This window comes from Serinus canaria, chromosome 9, assembly GCF_022539315.1.
Source record: "Serinus canaria isolate serCan28SL12 chromosome 9, serCan2020, whole genome shotgun sequence".
NCBI lineage: Eukaryota > Metazoa > Chordata > Aves > Passeriformes > Fringillidae > Serinus > Serinus canaria.
In genome coordinates, this window is record NC_066323.1 from 22,829,189 (window position 1) to 22,847,541 (window position 18,353).

General features: G+C 45.7%; 1 protein-coding gene across 1 annotated transcript in view; it reads right to left on the reverse strand.

The window, feature by feature from the left end:
* The window catches only part of GPC1 (glypican 1), a 204,302-nt gene that overhangs the window by 23,720 nt on the left and 162,229 nt on the right, over positions 1-18,353 (reverse strand). The window contains exon 3 of the mRNA XM_030227087.2: positions 4,489-4,880. Within this exon, the coding sequence (XP_030082947.1) occupies positions 4,489-4,880 (392 nt within the window). The remainder of the gene's footprint in view (positions 1-4,488; positions 4,881-18,353) is intronic.

Sequence of the window (18,353 nt, forward strand, 5' to 3'; positions counted from 1 at the left end):
TGTTTAGATAAACATTATTTTCCATATGTCCTATCAGCACATTCACTTAACCATTAAAAACATTTCTAAAAATCTATTTTTAGGACTTTTTAATTGGAATTTGGTTCCCAGACTGACCCACCATGTGTTTAAAAATTACTCATGTGGTAAATAGGAAAGCTGCCATGTACCTTATACTAACAGAAAAGTTTAAAAAAATAAGGCTGAAAAATATTGTGCAACAGTATTGGCTAAATAAAAATGTACTGATAGCTGACTTCAACTTTCATTGGTAAAGTGAAATACAGGATTTAGTAAAAAAGCTTATAAAGAAAATTATTGTATTTTGTTTCAAATTCAAATGAGAATCAGCCTTAAGAACATCTACTGAGAAAAGGAAATGCAAACAGCTATTAAAATCGATTATTTGAGTAAGTGTTTCTTGCTTACGTAGCTGGTCTTGCTTCACATCAATCTTCCACCACCTTGGGAAAACTTAAAATTTAGAAACAAGAACCAATGAAGAGCCAGCAAAGGAAAGATTGTCATAATAACTCATTTTCTGACTGATGAGCAAAATTCATTTCAAATTACTTCCTCTCTCTGCCTTTGGAAATGGAGCATAACATCTGTGCTCTCCTGACAGGTACAGGCTGCCAGGGCTGCAAGGGGACTTGGAGGACTCTGGGCACCCTTTGGCATGCCCAGGGCAGCTCTCCTGAGTGCCCATGGATGCAGGAATGCAGCACAGACCTGGGCAGCCTCCCTGCCCTGCCCAGTGCCCTGTGTGCCCCTGTCCCCATGGCACTCTGCAGCAGAACTGACCCAAGGGGGCTCAGCAGTGTGAGCAGCATGGGACAAACCCAGCCAGGGTCACAGCCACCACTGTTTGTCACCCTGCCTCTCCCTCAGGGCTTTCTGCTGGTGTTTATCAAGGGCTACCTCTCAGCCCTTGCCATTCCTTCTGTCTCAGCTTACTCCCCCAGAGCTGCAGTATCCCAGTTCACTTCCACCACATCTTTCCTGGAGTGTGCACAGCACCTGCTCTCAGCAGGGAAGGAGGGTCTCAGCAGCAGTGAGGGAGGATTCAGGGCAGCAGTGAGGGAGGATTCAGGGCAGCAGTGAGGAGCTCTGGGCAGCAGTGAAGGAGGGTCTCTGGGCAGCAGAGAGGGAAGATCTCTGGGCAGCAGCTGGCAGGCAGTGACTCCACCAGCACGAGGCTCTCTCCTGTTTGCTCAGAACTGGAGCAAATGCTGGGTTTGGGCAGCTGTCAGTCTCACAGCCAATGAACAGGATCCTAAACAGAGCTGGGATATGTGTTCTCTCTCACCCTCGCATGCAGCATCCCTGGGGAGCTCCTTCTTCAAGTGCCCTGCACTAGGGATGTTGTGGCTGCTGCCATTTTGGTGGCTGCTACTTCATGCCAGTGATGAAAAACCCACTTGGCATTGTGCAACTTAGATGAAATCCTGCAATTTGTGCTGAAAGCACAGCTACAGGAACACAGAACCTGCACATGAACACAGAGGTGCTGCCCTGACCCCAGCCAGGCATGGCCCATGGTAACCCCTCACTGAGTGTCAGGGCAGGGTGCCAGCCTGCCCATCCATCCTCACCTGCCAGACAGCCACACCAAGCCCAGCCCAGGTCCCAGCCCAGATGGCAGCACTGCCACTGCTGTCTGTGTCAGGCCAGGTCAGTGGCAGCAAGCACCAATCAGAAGTTTGAGGACTTGGTGTCAGAGCCTGCAGTCTGTCAGGGTGACTTTGCCTTGAAAGCTTGCATGGCAGTAAAGATGAAAAATGGTTCTGCCATTTTCTCCTTATCTGCCCTCAAACTATTTATGCCCAGCAGGTCTCAGAGGGGCTGCTCCCACACGTGGCTCCTGTTCCTATCCCTGGGCTGCCTGGAGCTGTGGCTTCCTCTGAGATAAGGGCAGCAAAATGCTGGGGAAGAAACACCCTTTGGACACAGGGGAGAGGCAGCAGGGATTCAAGAAATCTCATGAAATCCACACCTGTAGCTCACTCAGGGAGGCTCTCTCCCACTTAAAGGCAGCCAGGAGCTCTGGCAAACAGCATCAGCACTTCTCTGGAGTGCCCAGTAATGCTGCCTCTGCACAAGGACCTGAGACAGGGACAGCATACAGGGGATACACTGAACTGGAAGTGTCCCAGAAGCAGAAACCAGGAGGGGTTTAGTAGAAATCTGTAGTTTTTCTGGGATTTGCATATAAATAAAATCTATTTTTTTTTCCTGAAGTCCAAAGCTAGCTAATTTATTTATGTGTTCATTTCAACAGGCCTCCTCAGTCTTCCTGACCAAAACACTCGCCAATGCCCCATGTGAAATTCCAATTAACAAAAAGATAGTTTGGAAGACTGCTGCTACCAGCTGACAAGAAAGTTAAATTCCAGTTTCTGACCTTCTTCTGATGTCATAAGTATAGAGCAACATGAAAAATTACTAGAACCAAGGCACCAGCTGTGGGTTGAGTCAAGCACTTCACATCCATTTAACCCAAGTGTTAAAAGTTGGTAAAGAAGACAGGGAAAATGAGCCAGTTTTGGCCCTCATAAAATCAGCTCTCAAAAAGGCTGTGCTGAGGTTTTGTGACTCAGTTCATGCAACAACAACACACTGGGTTAACTGCAATGCCAGGGTGGGCTCCAGTGAGAGAGAAATGGTTGGGACCCTCCTAGAAAACCCCCCATCCTGAAGGAATGGACTGGGGGAAACTGAGGGAAAAGGAGGATCTGTGACTTGTCATGCTCCCCATGTCCTTTTTGATAGGAGAACTTCTCTTCCCAAGAGAAGGAAAATTCAGAAAGGGGGGACCAGAATCAAAATCCAGTAGGTCAGAAGCCTACATGAAGGTGGGGGAAAAATCTGCTGCATGTTGGTATGTCAGGTCCTTCCCTTTGGCTGATACCATGGCTGCAGTTGCCCTGCCAGTCTGTTTTACCCACCAGCCTCAGCTACAGGCAGGATGATGCCCACTGAGCTGGAAATCTCTGCCATTCAGAGGATTTATGAAAAGTATTTTGCTTTTGTCCCCCTGAAATTACATCATTCTCCTCTTTTATCTGTTTTAAGTGTCAGGAGAGTGTGATGTTAATGAGATGTACAAAGGCTTTTGGGTAGCTGAACAGTTTTATAGTCCCACATTGATAAATTAAAGCATTTGTCACTGTTACCACGTTAATGTTTCTTCCTGAGATCAAAGCCTGGATTTGCTGCATTAAGTGGGACCGTCCTCTGCTCCACATCACCACACATTACCTTCTGAGGAGATGAATTGTGGTTCTGCATTTCTGCATCCACAGTTTAATCACACCCTGATTCTCACACCTGCTGATTCCCATCTCCACATGAGGTATGCAAGCCTTTTTTTTTATTATGGATTTTCTCCTTAGTACCTGTGTGAAAAGCCTGACTGTCTTGTTTCAGGACAATCACTTTCTTCTGGCTCTGAAAGGCTGTTTCAGCAGTAAAGAATACAGACGATTTCCTTCCTTCTGGAACCCTGGATTCAGTCATATTAATTTACATTTATATAGCACCTTTCATCCCTGAAGATCCCAATGCACTTTACAAACTCCCCCCCTCTGTACACAGAAGCTGTACAAATAGACAGGCTACATAAACAGCCACAGGATCCCAGTGCCTCTGAAACACATTCCTGTGCCTGTATTCCCAGCACACTCGTGGCCACCCAGCTCTGCAAACATCCCCATCAAGGAGGAAAACATGGCAGTGTGATTTAGAGGCACATCAGGAAGTATGAGGGATCTGGGCAAGCAGCAGAGTGCCTTCACAGCCTGGCGGAGCGACATCTCTGCTGCATGGGTTAAAATGAGGCAAAAGCTGATTTGTTGTGAGTTACATCTCACTGGTTTAGGGTTGTTGGCAGTGCCTGCAAAAGTCCAGCTTTGCTGCTCCCTCCCACTGATGGGTAACCCTCAAGTGTGGTATTCACATGCCCCCTGAACAGAGAGAAGCTGTGAGACAAGCAGAGAAGAAGGAAAACACAATTCTTATCTTGCTTGCTGTGCCTGTGTTGTGCTAAAGGAGAATGCAATATGGAGATTGTTTACCCAAAGTGAGGATGTTTTGTTCCCTTGGCCTGTCAGGGCCAAGAAGTGTGTGTGTGTGGGACTGTCACGGGACAGTCACGAGAGAATCTGAGATGAGTGCAGTTCTGTGTAGTTCTGAGCAAGAGTGAGTGCATGGCAGATTCAGTTTAGACACAATGTACATAGTATAGTATAATAAAGTAATTCATTAGTAATTCATTAGCATACTGATGATGGAGTCAGATGCATCATTCTCTGTCCCCTTTGTTGGAGTCGCCTTTAATTTACAAAACTCGAGTAGGTAATTTTTTAAAACTGGAAAACATCTGCTGGCTTTGCAATGAAAACAAGAGAAAACACCCCCCCTACCAACAGCAGTGGCTGAGTGGCTGCAGCCAAGGTGAGGATGGAGGAGAAGGGAGCAGCAGCATACCTGAGACACCTTTCTGACCACGTCGCTGCCCACCAGGAAGCCCTGCGCGTAGGAGCGCGCCGCGATGAAGGCTCGGGTGGCCTTCAGCTTCAGGTCCCTGGGCACCTCCCCGAAGGGCTTGTGCTGCTCGGCGTGTTTGACCATGCAGTCCAGGTACTCGTCTGTGATGTGGTACTGAGGATTCAGCAGCTTGAAGAGCCTCTCCAGCAGCCGTGTCCAGAACTCGTTGAGGGCCTCCTCCAGGTTGATGTTGGAGCTGCGGTAGTAGCGGCGCAGCTCGCTGTACAAGTCCTTGAACACCTTCACGTTCTGAGTGTACAATTCTCCATACAGGCTCGGAAAGGCATCATAAAGGGCCTTCTCTGACTTGTTCAACAAATCCTGGAAATAACCTGAAAGATGAGAAAGGAGAGGTGATGTAGCAGCCAGACAAGCTGGAATCCAACAGGCTGCGTCATTGGGCAGCACAACTGAATACCCTGAGAACAGAGAAGGGCCCTAACAGAGCTTTTCCTCCAACCAGCATTACCCACACTCTCAGGCCTGAGCCTTAGCCATGAAGACAGAAGGAGGAACCTCCCCTTGTCCCTCCAAGCTGGAGAACCCTGCTCTGGGCCTCCCCTGGAAGCAAAGCTGGGTCTTTTTGCTGAATCCACAAGGTGTCACAGTGTCACTCATAAGTTTTCCTCACAGCTGGCATTGCTTACACAAACCCTAAGCTGCCACATGTTATTTCCAAAGCCCTTGTGAGACAAAGCAGGGCTGCCAGCACGGTGCCAACCCTGCCCAGGGACATCCCTGGTGGTGGCAGCCAGGCTGGCTCTGGGCACAGCCAGAGTCCAGGTGCATGTCAGGAACAGGCACATCTTCCTGGGGACTCCAAGGCAGGGCTGTACCCAAGGGCTTTTTAACTCAGGCCAACGTTATCTGGGCTTCTCATCTCATTTGCTTACTTGGGTGTGCATCCTGATCTTGTTCCAGCATAAATAACAGAGTGCTTTTACACCCCTGCTTCAGTGGTCTCAGATGTGACAGAAATGTGACTCTTGCTACACACAGCAGGGTAAGAATGACAGATTTGACTCCTCCCTCACCAGCATCTTTAGATATTTCCATCATCTCAACTGCTAGCTACCTTCAGGCTGAGGCTGCACAGTAGGGAACTCATAGCACAACTGGCCTGATCAATTGATAGATTTACACAAGCAACTTTAATCATCATTGAAGTCAGTCAGAGGAAAAAGAATTTTAAAATTAATTTTAATTTCAATTACACTTGTACTTTTAGGGTCTTTTTGAAGCAAACCTGATTAAACTATTCTTTAAATCTATGACTATTATGTTTTATTTTTTGGTGATGTGTGATAAGCTCTAGTTGGAAAGAAAATGTTATTCAATTAAAATCAAACAGCATGTATTTAGGTACATAAATTTACTTCATGGTGCTAGACATACAAGAAAAGAAAGAGAAGCAACTGAAAAATGCATACTGCATGTACAAAGCTTTATTAAACAGAGTATATTTTGAGGGAATGGCACTGACTACAATTAAAGACCTCTAAAATTGTAGAATTAGTAAAGCTCAGATCCATAAATTTTGCTTATATTCACTGAGAAGGGCCATACAAGCTTTCCTATATTAATAATCTCTCACTGGTTTCTCAGATTTGAATGAAGCCAAAACTTAACAGGTGAATCAACCAAGTGAAAAGAACCCTCTGCATCTGCTCCACAGGTTGCTAACACTGAAAATTCCTGGGCTATTTTAACAAAGCAACACTGAGCATTAATAGCCTGGCCTTCTCCAGCCCCTGTCATGTGCTGCTTAATTGATTAAAATTTGATCTAAGCAATTTTTGTTTTTAAAAGACTGTGAGCAAACTAGGTGTTAGCAGAAGTCTGGTTTAATTACTTATGCAGAAGTAGAAAGTAAAAATCTGTTATCTGGAATGTTGAATAAAAACTGGTTTTCAAATGTACTTTGGGAAGAAATTTATTCTTGTTCAACATGACTGGGTGGGAAGTTTGTATCTCCAACCATTTTTACTGGGATCCCTCCATCTCTCCAATGGCTGATCATGCACCTTCCCCACTAAAACTGGATTTCTCCCTACAAACAGCAGGTGTCAGGTATCACAGTCACCAATGACCTTGCAATGGGAGGTTCTCAATAGGGAAAAAAGACAAAAGCTGATCCCATCAGATTTATAAAAAGAGATGCTGCACTCACCTGCAACAGAAACAAAACCCAAAGTTTCTCTGATGCCGAGGAGGAATCTAAAAGCTCTTCCCTACCTTAATGTATCACTCCAAACACGGCTGGTTGCCCATTCACAAGTTAATTAAACTGAGCTCCAACTCCCTTCCTCGTACAATCAGTGCTCTTTTCTGTGTGACAAGAGACACGAACTGAACAATTTGCTCAGCAATCGAGGTAAGACGTGCAGCTTTGCACTCACCATCAGGAGGAAGAAAACACCAACAAACACAGCCCAATTTGTCAATTCAAGGCAAAATTACTTTCTTTGTTTTGCTACAAGAGAAACAAGATATATATCTCCCTGTCAAAAAATTGGAGGCTGCTCTCAAAAAAGTCAGAGCTAATTAAGGCTGATGAACTGTTACTTCTCACCCAAGTGAGGGAACACTGATTACAGCCAATTCATCTGTGGCTGGTTCTCACAAAGTTCTTCTAGATTGCACACACTGAGGGAAAAAAATCTACACTAGCCAGGGAAAATTAATTAGCAATAAAGCCTACACGTGTTTGTGATGAATGGCTGACCTGGCAGGGAATTTAAATGCCCATTTTGCAGCATGAGAAGGTAGCACAACGTGAGGTTTGTCAAGAGGGATGCCAATGTCCCTGTTCCACAGTAGAGTGTCAGCTGAGATCTCCCAGGAACACTGCACCTTCTCCTGACCACCCTGCCTGCTAATGTCCAACCTTTTAATGAGTTGAGGCACGTGTCACAGATAAAGAAAGTGCAGGGCCTTGGGATAAGACAACCTGCTGAGGCACAGTTCAGGCTCCTGCCATTCTACCTTGATTTCAGGTAGAGGGGATTATTGATTTGAGGGGGAGCAGCACACTAACTGCAGCCATGGAGGGTGGGGGACCCTCAGGTAATGGGGTGCTCCAAGTCTCCACTGCTGCTACCAGGAGTCACCAGTAACAGGGCCAGCAGGTCCCTTTGCATCTTTTGGATATCCCTTTGGATATATCAGCTCCCACCTGGTGACCACAGCAGGGTCTGCCCTGGCTCCCAGAGCACCACTGGAGTGTTCAGCTCAGGCAGAGCAGCTTCACCCAGGTCACAGCTGGCCACAGCCCCGAGCCCCTGAGCTCTGGTACCACCACGTTCTCTGTGCCAGCAGCAGGCTCAAGCCATGAACTGCACTCAGGCAATGCAGCACAGGGCTCTGTCACCTTATGAATGGCAGGAATGCAGGGAAAGGGCTCACAAGGAGCCCATGCTGCAGCTATAAAGCCCTTCTGGCTCCAGGAGGCACCACTGCCCTGATGCCACCCTGATATTTTAAGTTTTTCTAAGCCTTCTGATGTTTACATTCGTGTAACAAACTTTCTCACACACTTTCTGTAAATAACTTATTGTTTTGCATTCTTTTATGGAGGAGGAGAAATTTGATGGACTGTTGGTTTGTCCAGTGTCATTGGAGAGGTGGCACTGTCACCTTCCAATCCACAGTCACTTTTGGAAATCTATAAATGTTGGAGTCAGAAAATAAACTGCCCTTTTTTCACCTTGAGAGCAGCAGTGTGTGCATGTCGTGTGTTTCATGTCCTATAGTGACACCCTCCCATCCCTGGGGGCAGCAGCACAGCTGAGGTGGCTCTGCAGAGGGTCCTCTCCTCTGAAAGGATGCATTTGCTTCCACTCTGAGTCACAAGAAAGTAGCCACAGATTCTGTGGACCTGTGCTGAAAAACTCATGGCTGTTCTTGGCTTCTTGGAGCCCCAGGAATTTGACAGTACCAGCCTCCCTGCAAGTCACCTGCTAAAGTTTCCTTCAGGAGCCACTGACAGGTGAGTCCTTCCTCATCACTGCCAGCTGAGGGACACAACAGTGCCAAGCCCAGCAGGTAGCTTTCAACACCAGTACTTCAGACAAATCAAACTCAATTTTCCCTGGGCCAATGCAAGGCACGGCTCCTCAGCCAAGGCTGCTCCTACATGAAACATCACCTTTCACACCCTTTTGCTGCAAAGTATTCAAAAGAAAAATAAAATGAAATGGAAGTCTGTTTTATTACTATTATTATTGCTTCTCACTTCCAAGCTCAGAAACAAGACAACTGGCTTTGCTCAAAAGAAATTAGTCTTTTGGCAGAGGCCAGGTCTGAAGAACTCTGCCTCAAATGCAGAAGCTATGAATAAAGAAATGAAAGGTTTCTACAACCAAAACAATTCTGCCACCTTGGCTTTCTCTTGCTGTTGTAGGGACAAAAACTTACTTCTCAGAAGTAAGTTTTCAACCAGAATCTATAACCTTTGCATTCAAGAGAGATTGCAAATCCCCACCCATTTCCCTGCTTCGCAGCTTCCCAGTGTTCTCAGCTCATATTTTCACAGTTTCCACATTTTCACAACTCTGGATTCAAATTGGGAAGCTGTGAACAGCACGGCAGGGAGTGGCAGTTCCTCTCTGAAGAGAGAAAGTTTTGAGTTTCTCCTTCCTCAGCCTCCCAGCACCAAATACTTTATCCAAGCTCTCTGCTACCATTTGATCACTCAACATCTGGAACACACTGGGGTTTCTTCAACTAATCCAATGATGGAATGGGAATGGATGCAGGAGGGAAAGAGATCACTGAAGGAAGAACACCCAAATGCTCTTTAGGCAGGCGGCAGAGCTGGCTTCCTTCAAGCCCCATCAAATTTGAGAGGCATGCTATAGGAAATGTGAGAAATGGAGAAAGGTGACTGAATTACTTGCAATCTGACTATTATTACAATTTTAAGCAGAAAGCTGCAGCACAAAATGTCTTACACACAACAGGGAAGAGTTGAGATTGGACAAACACCAATGGTGTTCTTGTGAAAATGCTGTGGAAGTTTTGCAGCGATGGGTGAAATTAAAACCCTCCTGCTGCTCAGACAGCTTTGCCTGGTGAGCTCTGTTTGTGGTCTGAGGGCCTTGCCATGAACTGCCAGGACAGATGGAGGTGGGGCAACACCATGAGGAGGAAGAAGTATCAGAACTTCTGTTTGGAGGATCAATTAATCAGTTTTGAGTGAGCACACGAGGTGGAATTCATGCAGAGCCAGAGCCATGGAACTCAGGAGGAAGGTTGGGGAAATACTCTATGAACAAACTGGTGTGTCAGGACTGGACTGAGAACAGGAGAGGAAATACAGCTGCTTCTGTGCTGTCCTGAACCCCAGCCAAAGCAGGGAAAGAAAGAGGATAGAGGTGTCTGCTACAGCAGAGCTCCTGCTTGGTGCCAGCCCTGTTGGTCTGAGGAAAAGTCTTTTCCTGAGCTGAGCTCCCTTTAATACCCTGCTGCACTTCCCAACACCAATTTGCTTCCCCAGTTGGTTCTAATGCTGTTCTTGCAGTTAACCTACTATTAGGAGGGAATAATTCAGCAACAGGTTTAAGCCATTAAAATCCAAATCTAATGCATTCATGCCTATTTTATTCACTTCAGCAAGTACAATGACACTTTATTTATAAAATTGTTATTACTAATTTAAGCCCTACCCATGGCTGTGCTGAAGAGCTGATACCAATCCAAGAGGAGTGATTTACTCTGGCTCACACCTTGGCTGTGTCCTTCCACAGGAAATAACCCCAGTGAGACTGAGTGACTTAGCTCCACGTGCAGACAATCCTGGGTGCAGCAATGCTGGTGCCATTTCCCTGGGGGGTCACCTCTCTGCTCACAGCTTCACACTCCTGTAAAATTGCTGCTCTGGGCTATTTCCTCAGTCCTGAACCCCCTTGGAGAACACACTCCCTCTCTGCTGTCTTCTGGATCACTCCCATGTACATCTCTCCCAATGCCCCTGCTTGGCAGCTGTGACCAAAGAGGCATCAGGATAAACCAAGACTCAGATTGCAAAAAAAAAAAAAAAAAAAAGCCCAAACAAATGGAGATAAAATCAGCTTTTACCTAGAAGCCAAAGGACAAGTGCTGTGAATGAATGTGCTGAGATGCAAGAATTATGATGCCTTTAGGTAATACAACTTCAAAACTTTAAGGATTTGCTCCAAAGAGCCACTTGACTGATATTGCCTCTGCACACTGCGTCCTGGGAGTGTGTGCTGAGAACTGGGTGGGAACACAGAACTGAAGAGATGTTGTGGGTCAATGAGACAAAAAAGTGCAGCTCTGCCATGCAAGATCAATTTTGTACTCTCCTAAACCTGCTCAGTGCCCAGCACAAAAGCACTTCAAGATTTTGACCTCAATGTTGCTGGAAGGTTGGTCCAGGGCACCTCCTCTGACAGGAGGATTTCTTTTCTCAATTTCTGGTCGAAGTTCATTCTTTATCCACTTGGTCTTTGCCAACATGGTGCTGCAGTTTCAATTGTTGGGGTTTTTCTCTGGAGTTCACTCTTTGAGACATTTACTCACCAAGTCTCACACTTTCTCAGCATCCATGCTGCCTTCTTACACAAATGAAGGTGCTTTCCTCTCTTTACACCTGACAGGCTCTCCAGTCCTCTGGATCACTCCACTAGCTCTATTCTCCTCCTCTTCTGCTTGGCATTAACTCTTCTTGGGTGTGGGTGGTCAGAAGCACAAAGAACAACTCCTCTCCTTCACTGGCAATAACACTGTGAATACTGCAAGGACTGCACTTGCCTTTTTTAGGAATGCATCACATTAGCATTTCACAGACTTTCTGCCACCAACTGGTACATCCCTAATTCTCCCCCTTGCTATTTCCAACCAATTAATCCCTAGCTGTATGCCTAACTCTGAAATACTGAATTTCATCCTATTTCTATTATTTTGGTTGTCATGGTTATCCACTATCCTCTTCAATAGTGACAACTTTTCCCAGCACTATGCCACCAATTAATCTCATGACTGCATTTCCTATCATTTGTGCCAGTTTTTAATGGGGCTGTTAACTAGGATGGGGTCTGGGCCTGTCTTGAGAACCACAACTGGGACCTCCCTCCAGGCCAGGAGCTCATCTTTCAACACAGTGTATTGCTGCCTCCCCCTTTGCTAGTTCACCTGATAATTCCTTTACTAATTTCCATCTTCTTCAGCTTAATTAACTACTCAAGGCACAGATGCAAATGTCTTTGAAGTCTCCTGAGATGGATTAGTTGATAGAACAGACACACCAGGAGCAACAGTGAAAGCAGGCTTTGGATATAGGATTTGACAGAATCTCTACAATACCTTACTCAAGGTGCCTTTGGGTAAGAGCAAAAGCTGGCTTTCCTTAAACTGGTTTAACTGGGACACAGAGCAGACAGCTTGCTTCTTGTGGTAGGGAAAAGGAAAGCTTTTTGAGAAAACAAAAACTTTTTCCTGCAAAGGAGAGGTGCTGTGGCATGGAAATGCTGTTTGGAGCAGGGCTCTGCTGGCGAGGAGAGTTCTGCCTGGGAGGAAGCACCTCCAGTCACTCCAAAGAAACTGCACTTTTCCTGCCAGGACCTGGATAATGTTTTCATTTCATTGTGTTGAATGGCAGAGAGATGTAATTATTTGCAGCTATTTCTTCTTCTGCATAGTGCCTCTCCTCTATTTCTACAGTTTTCCAAGACAGGTTGCCTTTATCTAAGTGAAGCAGGACTGGATGCAGCTATCAAAATCAGGGAGTGGAGGATGTTCCCTGGCAGGGGAACTTCCCAGAGGAAAGAGCTGGCCCTTACTCCAGGAACAGTGGGAAGCTGGATTTTCTGCTTGTCCTCCTGATAAGCACTAGGGCCCAACAGGGTGTCACCCAAGGTGACAGCAACAAGCCTGGGTGTCACAAGCACAGCCACACAGACCCTCTCCAGCCCCAGCAGCAGCTCTCTCCAAAACATGGCTGGTGAAGAAACCCCTTCAGGCTTTGATAATCCCAATGCTCAGTATTTCCATCCTGATGACCCTTGGAAACAGCTCTGGGCAAGCCTTAAGACACCCCTGAAGTCAAGTTCAACAAATCTTCAGAGACAAGAGACACCTGGGGCTGGGGGTAAAGAACACAAAATGATCTGTAGGAGGGGCAGGACACAGAAACAAGCCTGTGATAGACTGCAATACTGACAGGAGTCAGTGATGCCTTGTGCAGGCTGACCCAGAACAGAGATCAGACAGAGCTAAAGAATAATCAGGGATTTATTAAAAGGCCTCCATGGATGTACCTTGGGCAGCACAAGAGCCCAGCCAGGGCTGCACCCAAGATGACCCAAAATGGTCCCAAAATGCCCAACCAGGCACGGGGTCTCTGATCAGTTCTGCTCCATTTGCATCTTGGAGTTAATTGTCCAATTACAGCTTTAGCCCAGGCAGTCCCATCCCTCTTGTTTTTCCTCTCTTCAGTTCACCACTGTTTGTGCTCTTGGGCTGAGATTTGGATCATTTGTCCTTGGTGCCCAGCTGGAGCAGGAATTGTTTTGTCTCCCTGCTCTGTGCACAGAGCTCACCATCCCTAATAAGAAGCCCAGACCCACACACTAAAGCAGCAGAGAATCTGAAAAATAGAAAAACTAAAACCTGAGGCCTCACTTAACCCCCTTGGAGCACCTGAGCCTGCTCCAGCATTCCCTCCTGCCTGGCAGGGTAAGAGTGAGGAGGGAGCTGGAGCAAGCAGCCTGCACCTGCCTGGAGAGGAATTCAGGCACCACACAGCCCCTGGGATATCAAATGCCACAACACATTCTGCCAGCTGCTTGGTAGGTCCTTGATAGCTTAGGCTTGGAATTTCCATGTTGGGAACTTGGGAACAGTGTGGGGTGAGGGCAGCTCTGAGCTGCACATGGGGAGGTGCACTGGTGCTCCAGAGGGTGGGGTGATGGAGCAGGAGGTGGCATTGAGGTGTGCCCATTTAGAGTGGCTGTGAGCAGGTCAGCAGGGCTGCACTGCTGCTCCTGGGCATGAGTGCAAGGCTAGACTGTTCACAGGGGGTTTTGAACCACCTCATTCCAACCCTGCTCCCTGTACCACTCCAGCCTGCCTGGCAGAGAATGAAGAGCTGTGCTGCTGTGAGGAAATCTCCTCACAGACTGGAAGCCCTTGTATAGAAGATTTGCTCTGTTTGCATCCAGGATGGGATAAGCAAATACAAGAGATGTGAATCTGAAGATTATTTTCCCCACGTGTTTTCCTGGGATCTGAGCTGGCGAGGGATTTTAATCATGGCACCTTCTAAATATACCTGTGCTACAACCAGAGACATGCAGCAAATGATGAACTGCAAATATTGCCCCAGCAGGCTCTTATCAAACAGATTTCAGAGCAACCTCTCTGTTAGATAAGGACTGGGGAGATGTGTGGGTGGGATTCATAACCTGGGAGTCAAGTCTGACCTGGCAGCTCAGTCCTCACTTGTGAAAGGACAGGCACCTCCCTCTTTAACATGAGCTGAGCTCTTTACAGCCACTCCTCTCCCTCTGGACTGTAGTAGGAGTTGGGATAACTGAGCCAGAGCAAGCTGAACTTTTGGATAAATGAAATTTTGTGAGATAAATTTAGCTCTCAGTTTTTCCTCCAAGAAAGCCTGCAAATTTAAAGGCAAACCAATAAGCACCACAGCTATCACTGACAGGAACATAAAGGCAGTAAAATTAATTGCTAATACTGCCTGTTCCTTTCCAGGTTTACTCTGTGAGACCTGAAGGGCTCCATTTCTCCAAGGGTAAAATAAACTCAGATGTTTAACAATACTGAGGGTTGCTGGCAGTTTTAAAAGGTGTGATATACACCCTGAGTACAGCACACACCTTTAGAGCAAAGGGATTTTTCACTCCCTTATTCCAGCTGAGCACTGGAGCTGGTGAGGAGCTGCAGAGGCATGGCAGGAATGAGACAAGCAGTGGATCTGCTCAGGATGTGCCCATGAAGGCTGTGACTTTCCCAGGAACACCATCCCAGCCAGCCTCACTGAGGCTGAGTTTGACTTTCTGCCCTGTCTTGGGTTGGAAAATGGGGGTGTGTATTCTATTGCTATCTGTCAGAGCTGGGGCAGTTCTCTTCTGTTCATTCTGTTTTCTTTATCTCTCCCACAACCAACCCTCCCTCCAGGAGATCTCTGCTGTCCATGGCCAGTGAGTGTCCCTGCAGGGCTGATCAAATTCCAGCATCCCATGGGGAGATGCTCTGCCCAGGGGAGGAGCCAAGCATTTTTCCTACCTGGATCCAATCTGCCCTGGGAACAGCCCAGCAGCCTTTGCCCACTGCATTCCCAGAGGAGCAGCTTTCTGCTGCCCTGCATTCCCAGAGGGAGAGCAGGCCCATCTCCAGCAGCCCTGGAGCTGCAGAGGAAAACTCCCCCCTTGTGCAGGATCCCTGCTCCAGCAGAGCCACAGCTGGCACTGCAGGAGGGCTGAGCCCCCTGGGATGGGACTGTGCCACCAGCCTGAGCCCCCCTGGGATGGGACTGTGCCACCAGCCTGAGCCCCCCTGGGATGGGACTGTGCCACCACCCTGACACACTGGGATGGGACTGTGCCACCACCCTGACACACTGGGATGGGACTGCCACCACCCTGACACACAGGGGCTCACTCTGTCAGTGTAATTTTGTATTACTGCATTTTTTAAAATTTTATTTTCCTCCCTAATAAAGAACTGTTATTCCTGCTCCCCTATCTTTGCCTCTTAATTTCAAAATTATAACAATTCAGAGGGAGGGGGTTTGCATTTTCCATTTCAAGGAAGGCTCCTGCCTTCCTCAGCAGACACCTGGCTGTTCAAACCAAGACATGCTCCTTTCAGCAAGCTCCAGAGAGCTGCACCTTAACCTACACAACACCTCAGGGTGCTGCCCTTGCTCCCATTCACACTGCTTGAGGCTGAAAATAATGAAGCCTTTATACATTTCAATATACATATTTCAGCTTCTTCCTTCCTTGTAAAATATACCATGAACCAATTTATCGCTCATTCAGGCTCTTTGCAGTATTATTTTAATTGAGAAGAATATCAGTGAATTATCACTTTAGAATTAAATGCATTTGTCTCTGAAAAAAAAAAAAAAAAAAAACCACAAACCACAAAAAAAACCCCAAAAAAACAGAGGAAACAACCCCATGGATTTTTTCTGCATTCACAGAGGGGCTTGAGCATCCCCATTACATGGTTTTACAGATCAAAACTCCTTGTTTGAGTTTTGCAGAAGCTGTGGCAGTGAGACAGAACTGGCTTTTTATCTTCTTCATTAGTGCTGTCCTCTGCTCTGAATGGCCTCTAGACAAACTATTTATTGTAGGGTTAATTAGATCATTTGGATCTATGCTTGCCACTGCATTTTTGCAGTCTAGAGTATCTAAGACACACGGTCCTTGAATCTCTAAAAATCTTGAGTATGTGACAGGTGGGCTTTCCCAAAGGAAAAAGGAGGATAGGAATATCCAGCAGGCTGTGGGGATAATATTCCAGACAGGCTAAGTTCCCCTGTTATTATTGCAGGAGTTTATCTAAGTCTGTACAAAGCCCTTAATCTCTAGTGTTCTCTCCTTCAGTGCCTTCAGAAAATAACTTGCCTCTTTGTAAAAATATTTTGCTCCCATGGAACCAGTATGAAAAGGAGAAATAGGTAGAGATGGCTGCAGACAGCTGATGTTGAGATGCAACCTGAAGAATGCAGCACAGGTGTACCTGTGACAGCTGGGAGTGGACAGAATGTACATGCAGATAGTGACATGCAGATAGTGACATGCACATCTGTCATTGGAATCTTAAATTAGTCTCAATGGCTATTTTAGTAGAGATGAAATATGGATATCTTATATACAGCTCCTCTAAAACAGAATTAATTTATATTATTTATATTTATTATAGCAATGAATATAAATATGAAATTATATAGTAATATAAGATATTAATTATTATTAGTTATATTTATTGGTAATAATATTTATCATTAATAATTAATTACAGCACACTTTTAGAAATTTGGAAGAGTCAGAAAGATGTGGGTAACAAAGCATGGGGATTTTCCTAGGGATAACCACATGGTACTTCTTTCCCCAGGTGCCTGCTTCAAAAAAAGCAAACTTTAGCAATTGCTGAGGAAAAGAAATTCATGTTCCCTGGTGGATATTACAATAATAAATTCAGTAGCAAATTTTAGTTTCTGCCCCATCTGATGGCACCTGCCCTGTTAAACACCTCTAACTTCACCTTGTCCAAAGATAAAAATCTAAAGACAGATTTTCAAAAGACCCTAGCACCATTTAACTAATGTTTTAAAATACAAAGTCACTTAAAAAGCAGTCCTAAAAGGAGATTTAAGCTCAGCTTATCCAAGCTTTTCCTTCAATGTGTTTGTTGATTTTTAAAAGGTTGCTAGGCACATAGTGGCTGTAACCAGACTGGGATAAAACCAGTGGATTCTCTGAGCTTGGGAGCTTTGCTAAAACCCCCAGGCAGTGCTGGCTGCAGCCAAGGAGAGGTGGTTGAGCATTCAGGGAGTGTTAGATCACAGAAAAGCATCATTTTTTCTAAAGGGATGGATGCAGAGGTGGCACCAGACCAGCCCTAGCTCATGTCCTGTCCCTTGAGCTGGTGCTGCAAGCCTCAGGAAGAGGATCAGTTCAAAAGCAGAATGAGTTAAACACTGATACACCACAACCTACAGCCACCTAAGCTGTAGCTGTACATCTACTGAATTACTGCTGGCTGATTTTGCTTAATTTCATTGAGGTAGAAAAAATACCTTGTCCAGTATTTAGAGCTTTTACAATTATGGCTGAATATATTTTCTAACAGACATATTTTCTTTAGTTTGTGGACTGTACACATTACATACTACTGGCCTGATTTATTACTTGTGTAGAAGTCTCATCATGACTGTGACCAGCATGGAAAATCTGCCACAAAATCTATTTGCTTTGGGATATTGGCAGTCACCTCCACACTGCCAATGGACATTTAAAATTCATCTGAACCACATCTGGAAGAAATACAATTTTGAAGGCTTGGGAAAGAGTCTGCAAAAACTTGAGAAATGTCTCATCTGCCATCCTCACTAATTCCATTCTGAGATGTACACGTTACACACATATTTGAAATTTGTATCAATCAAACATAAATCACTTTCAAATCTGCAAGCTTGATAAAACCAAAGCCAACCTGCCTGGGTGCCTTGTGCCTCTTCAGGACTATCCCTGGACACATCAGTGACTGAGGACATCTGCACCCACCCAGGCTGACACCCAGCTTATGGAACAGAGATCTAAAATGCACCTTAAAGAAAATATTAACTGGGAACTGGAATGCTTAACTGCACTCTGGCTGCAGCTACACTTGGGAAAAAACAGAGAGGAAACTACACGTGCTCCTCTTTTTAAAAATTCATTTGCAACAACTTAAAAAAGGCTTTGGTTACCCTGAGATGCTGGCACACTCCTCCTGCCTGAGCTGGGGTTTCTGCTGCTTTTGAAGCATCTCTGGCTCTGGTCCAAATTTGAATGACGGGAGAAATGGATACTTGTTAAAAGCACGTGCTTGATTCACTTAACCAACATAAAACTTTCCCTTTTTTTCCTGTCAGGTTTTTATCCAAAGTACACTGCACTAGTGAATTGGACATGAGTAATAAACTCTGAGCTCCTTACAATATCCTCCCGTGAATATAGATTAAAATCCTCATTAAACACCTTGATAAATTAATGAATTTCTAGGGATGCACAGAGGGTTGACAAGCAGCTGTCATTCACCTTTTCCTC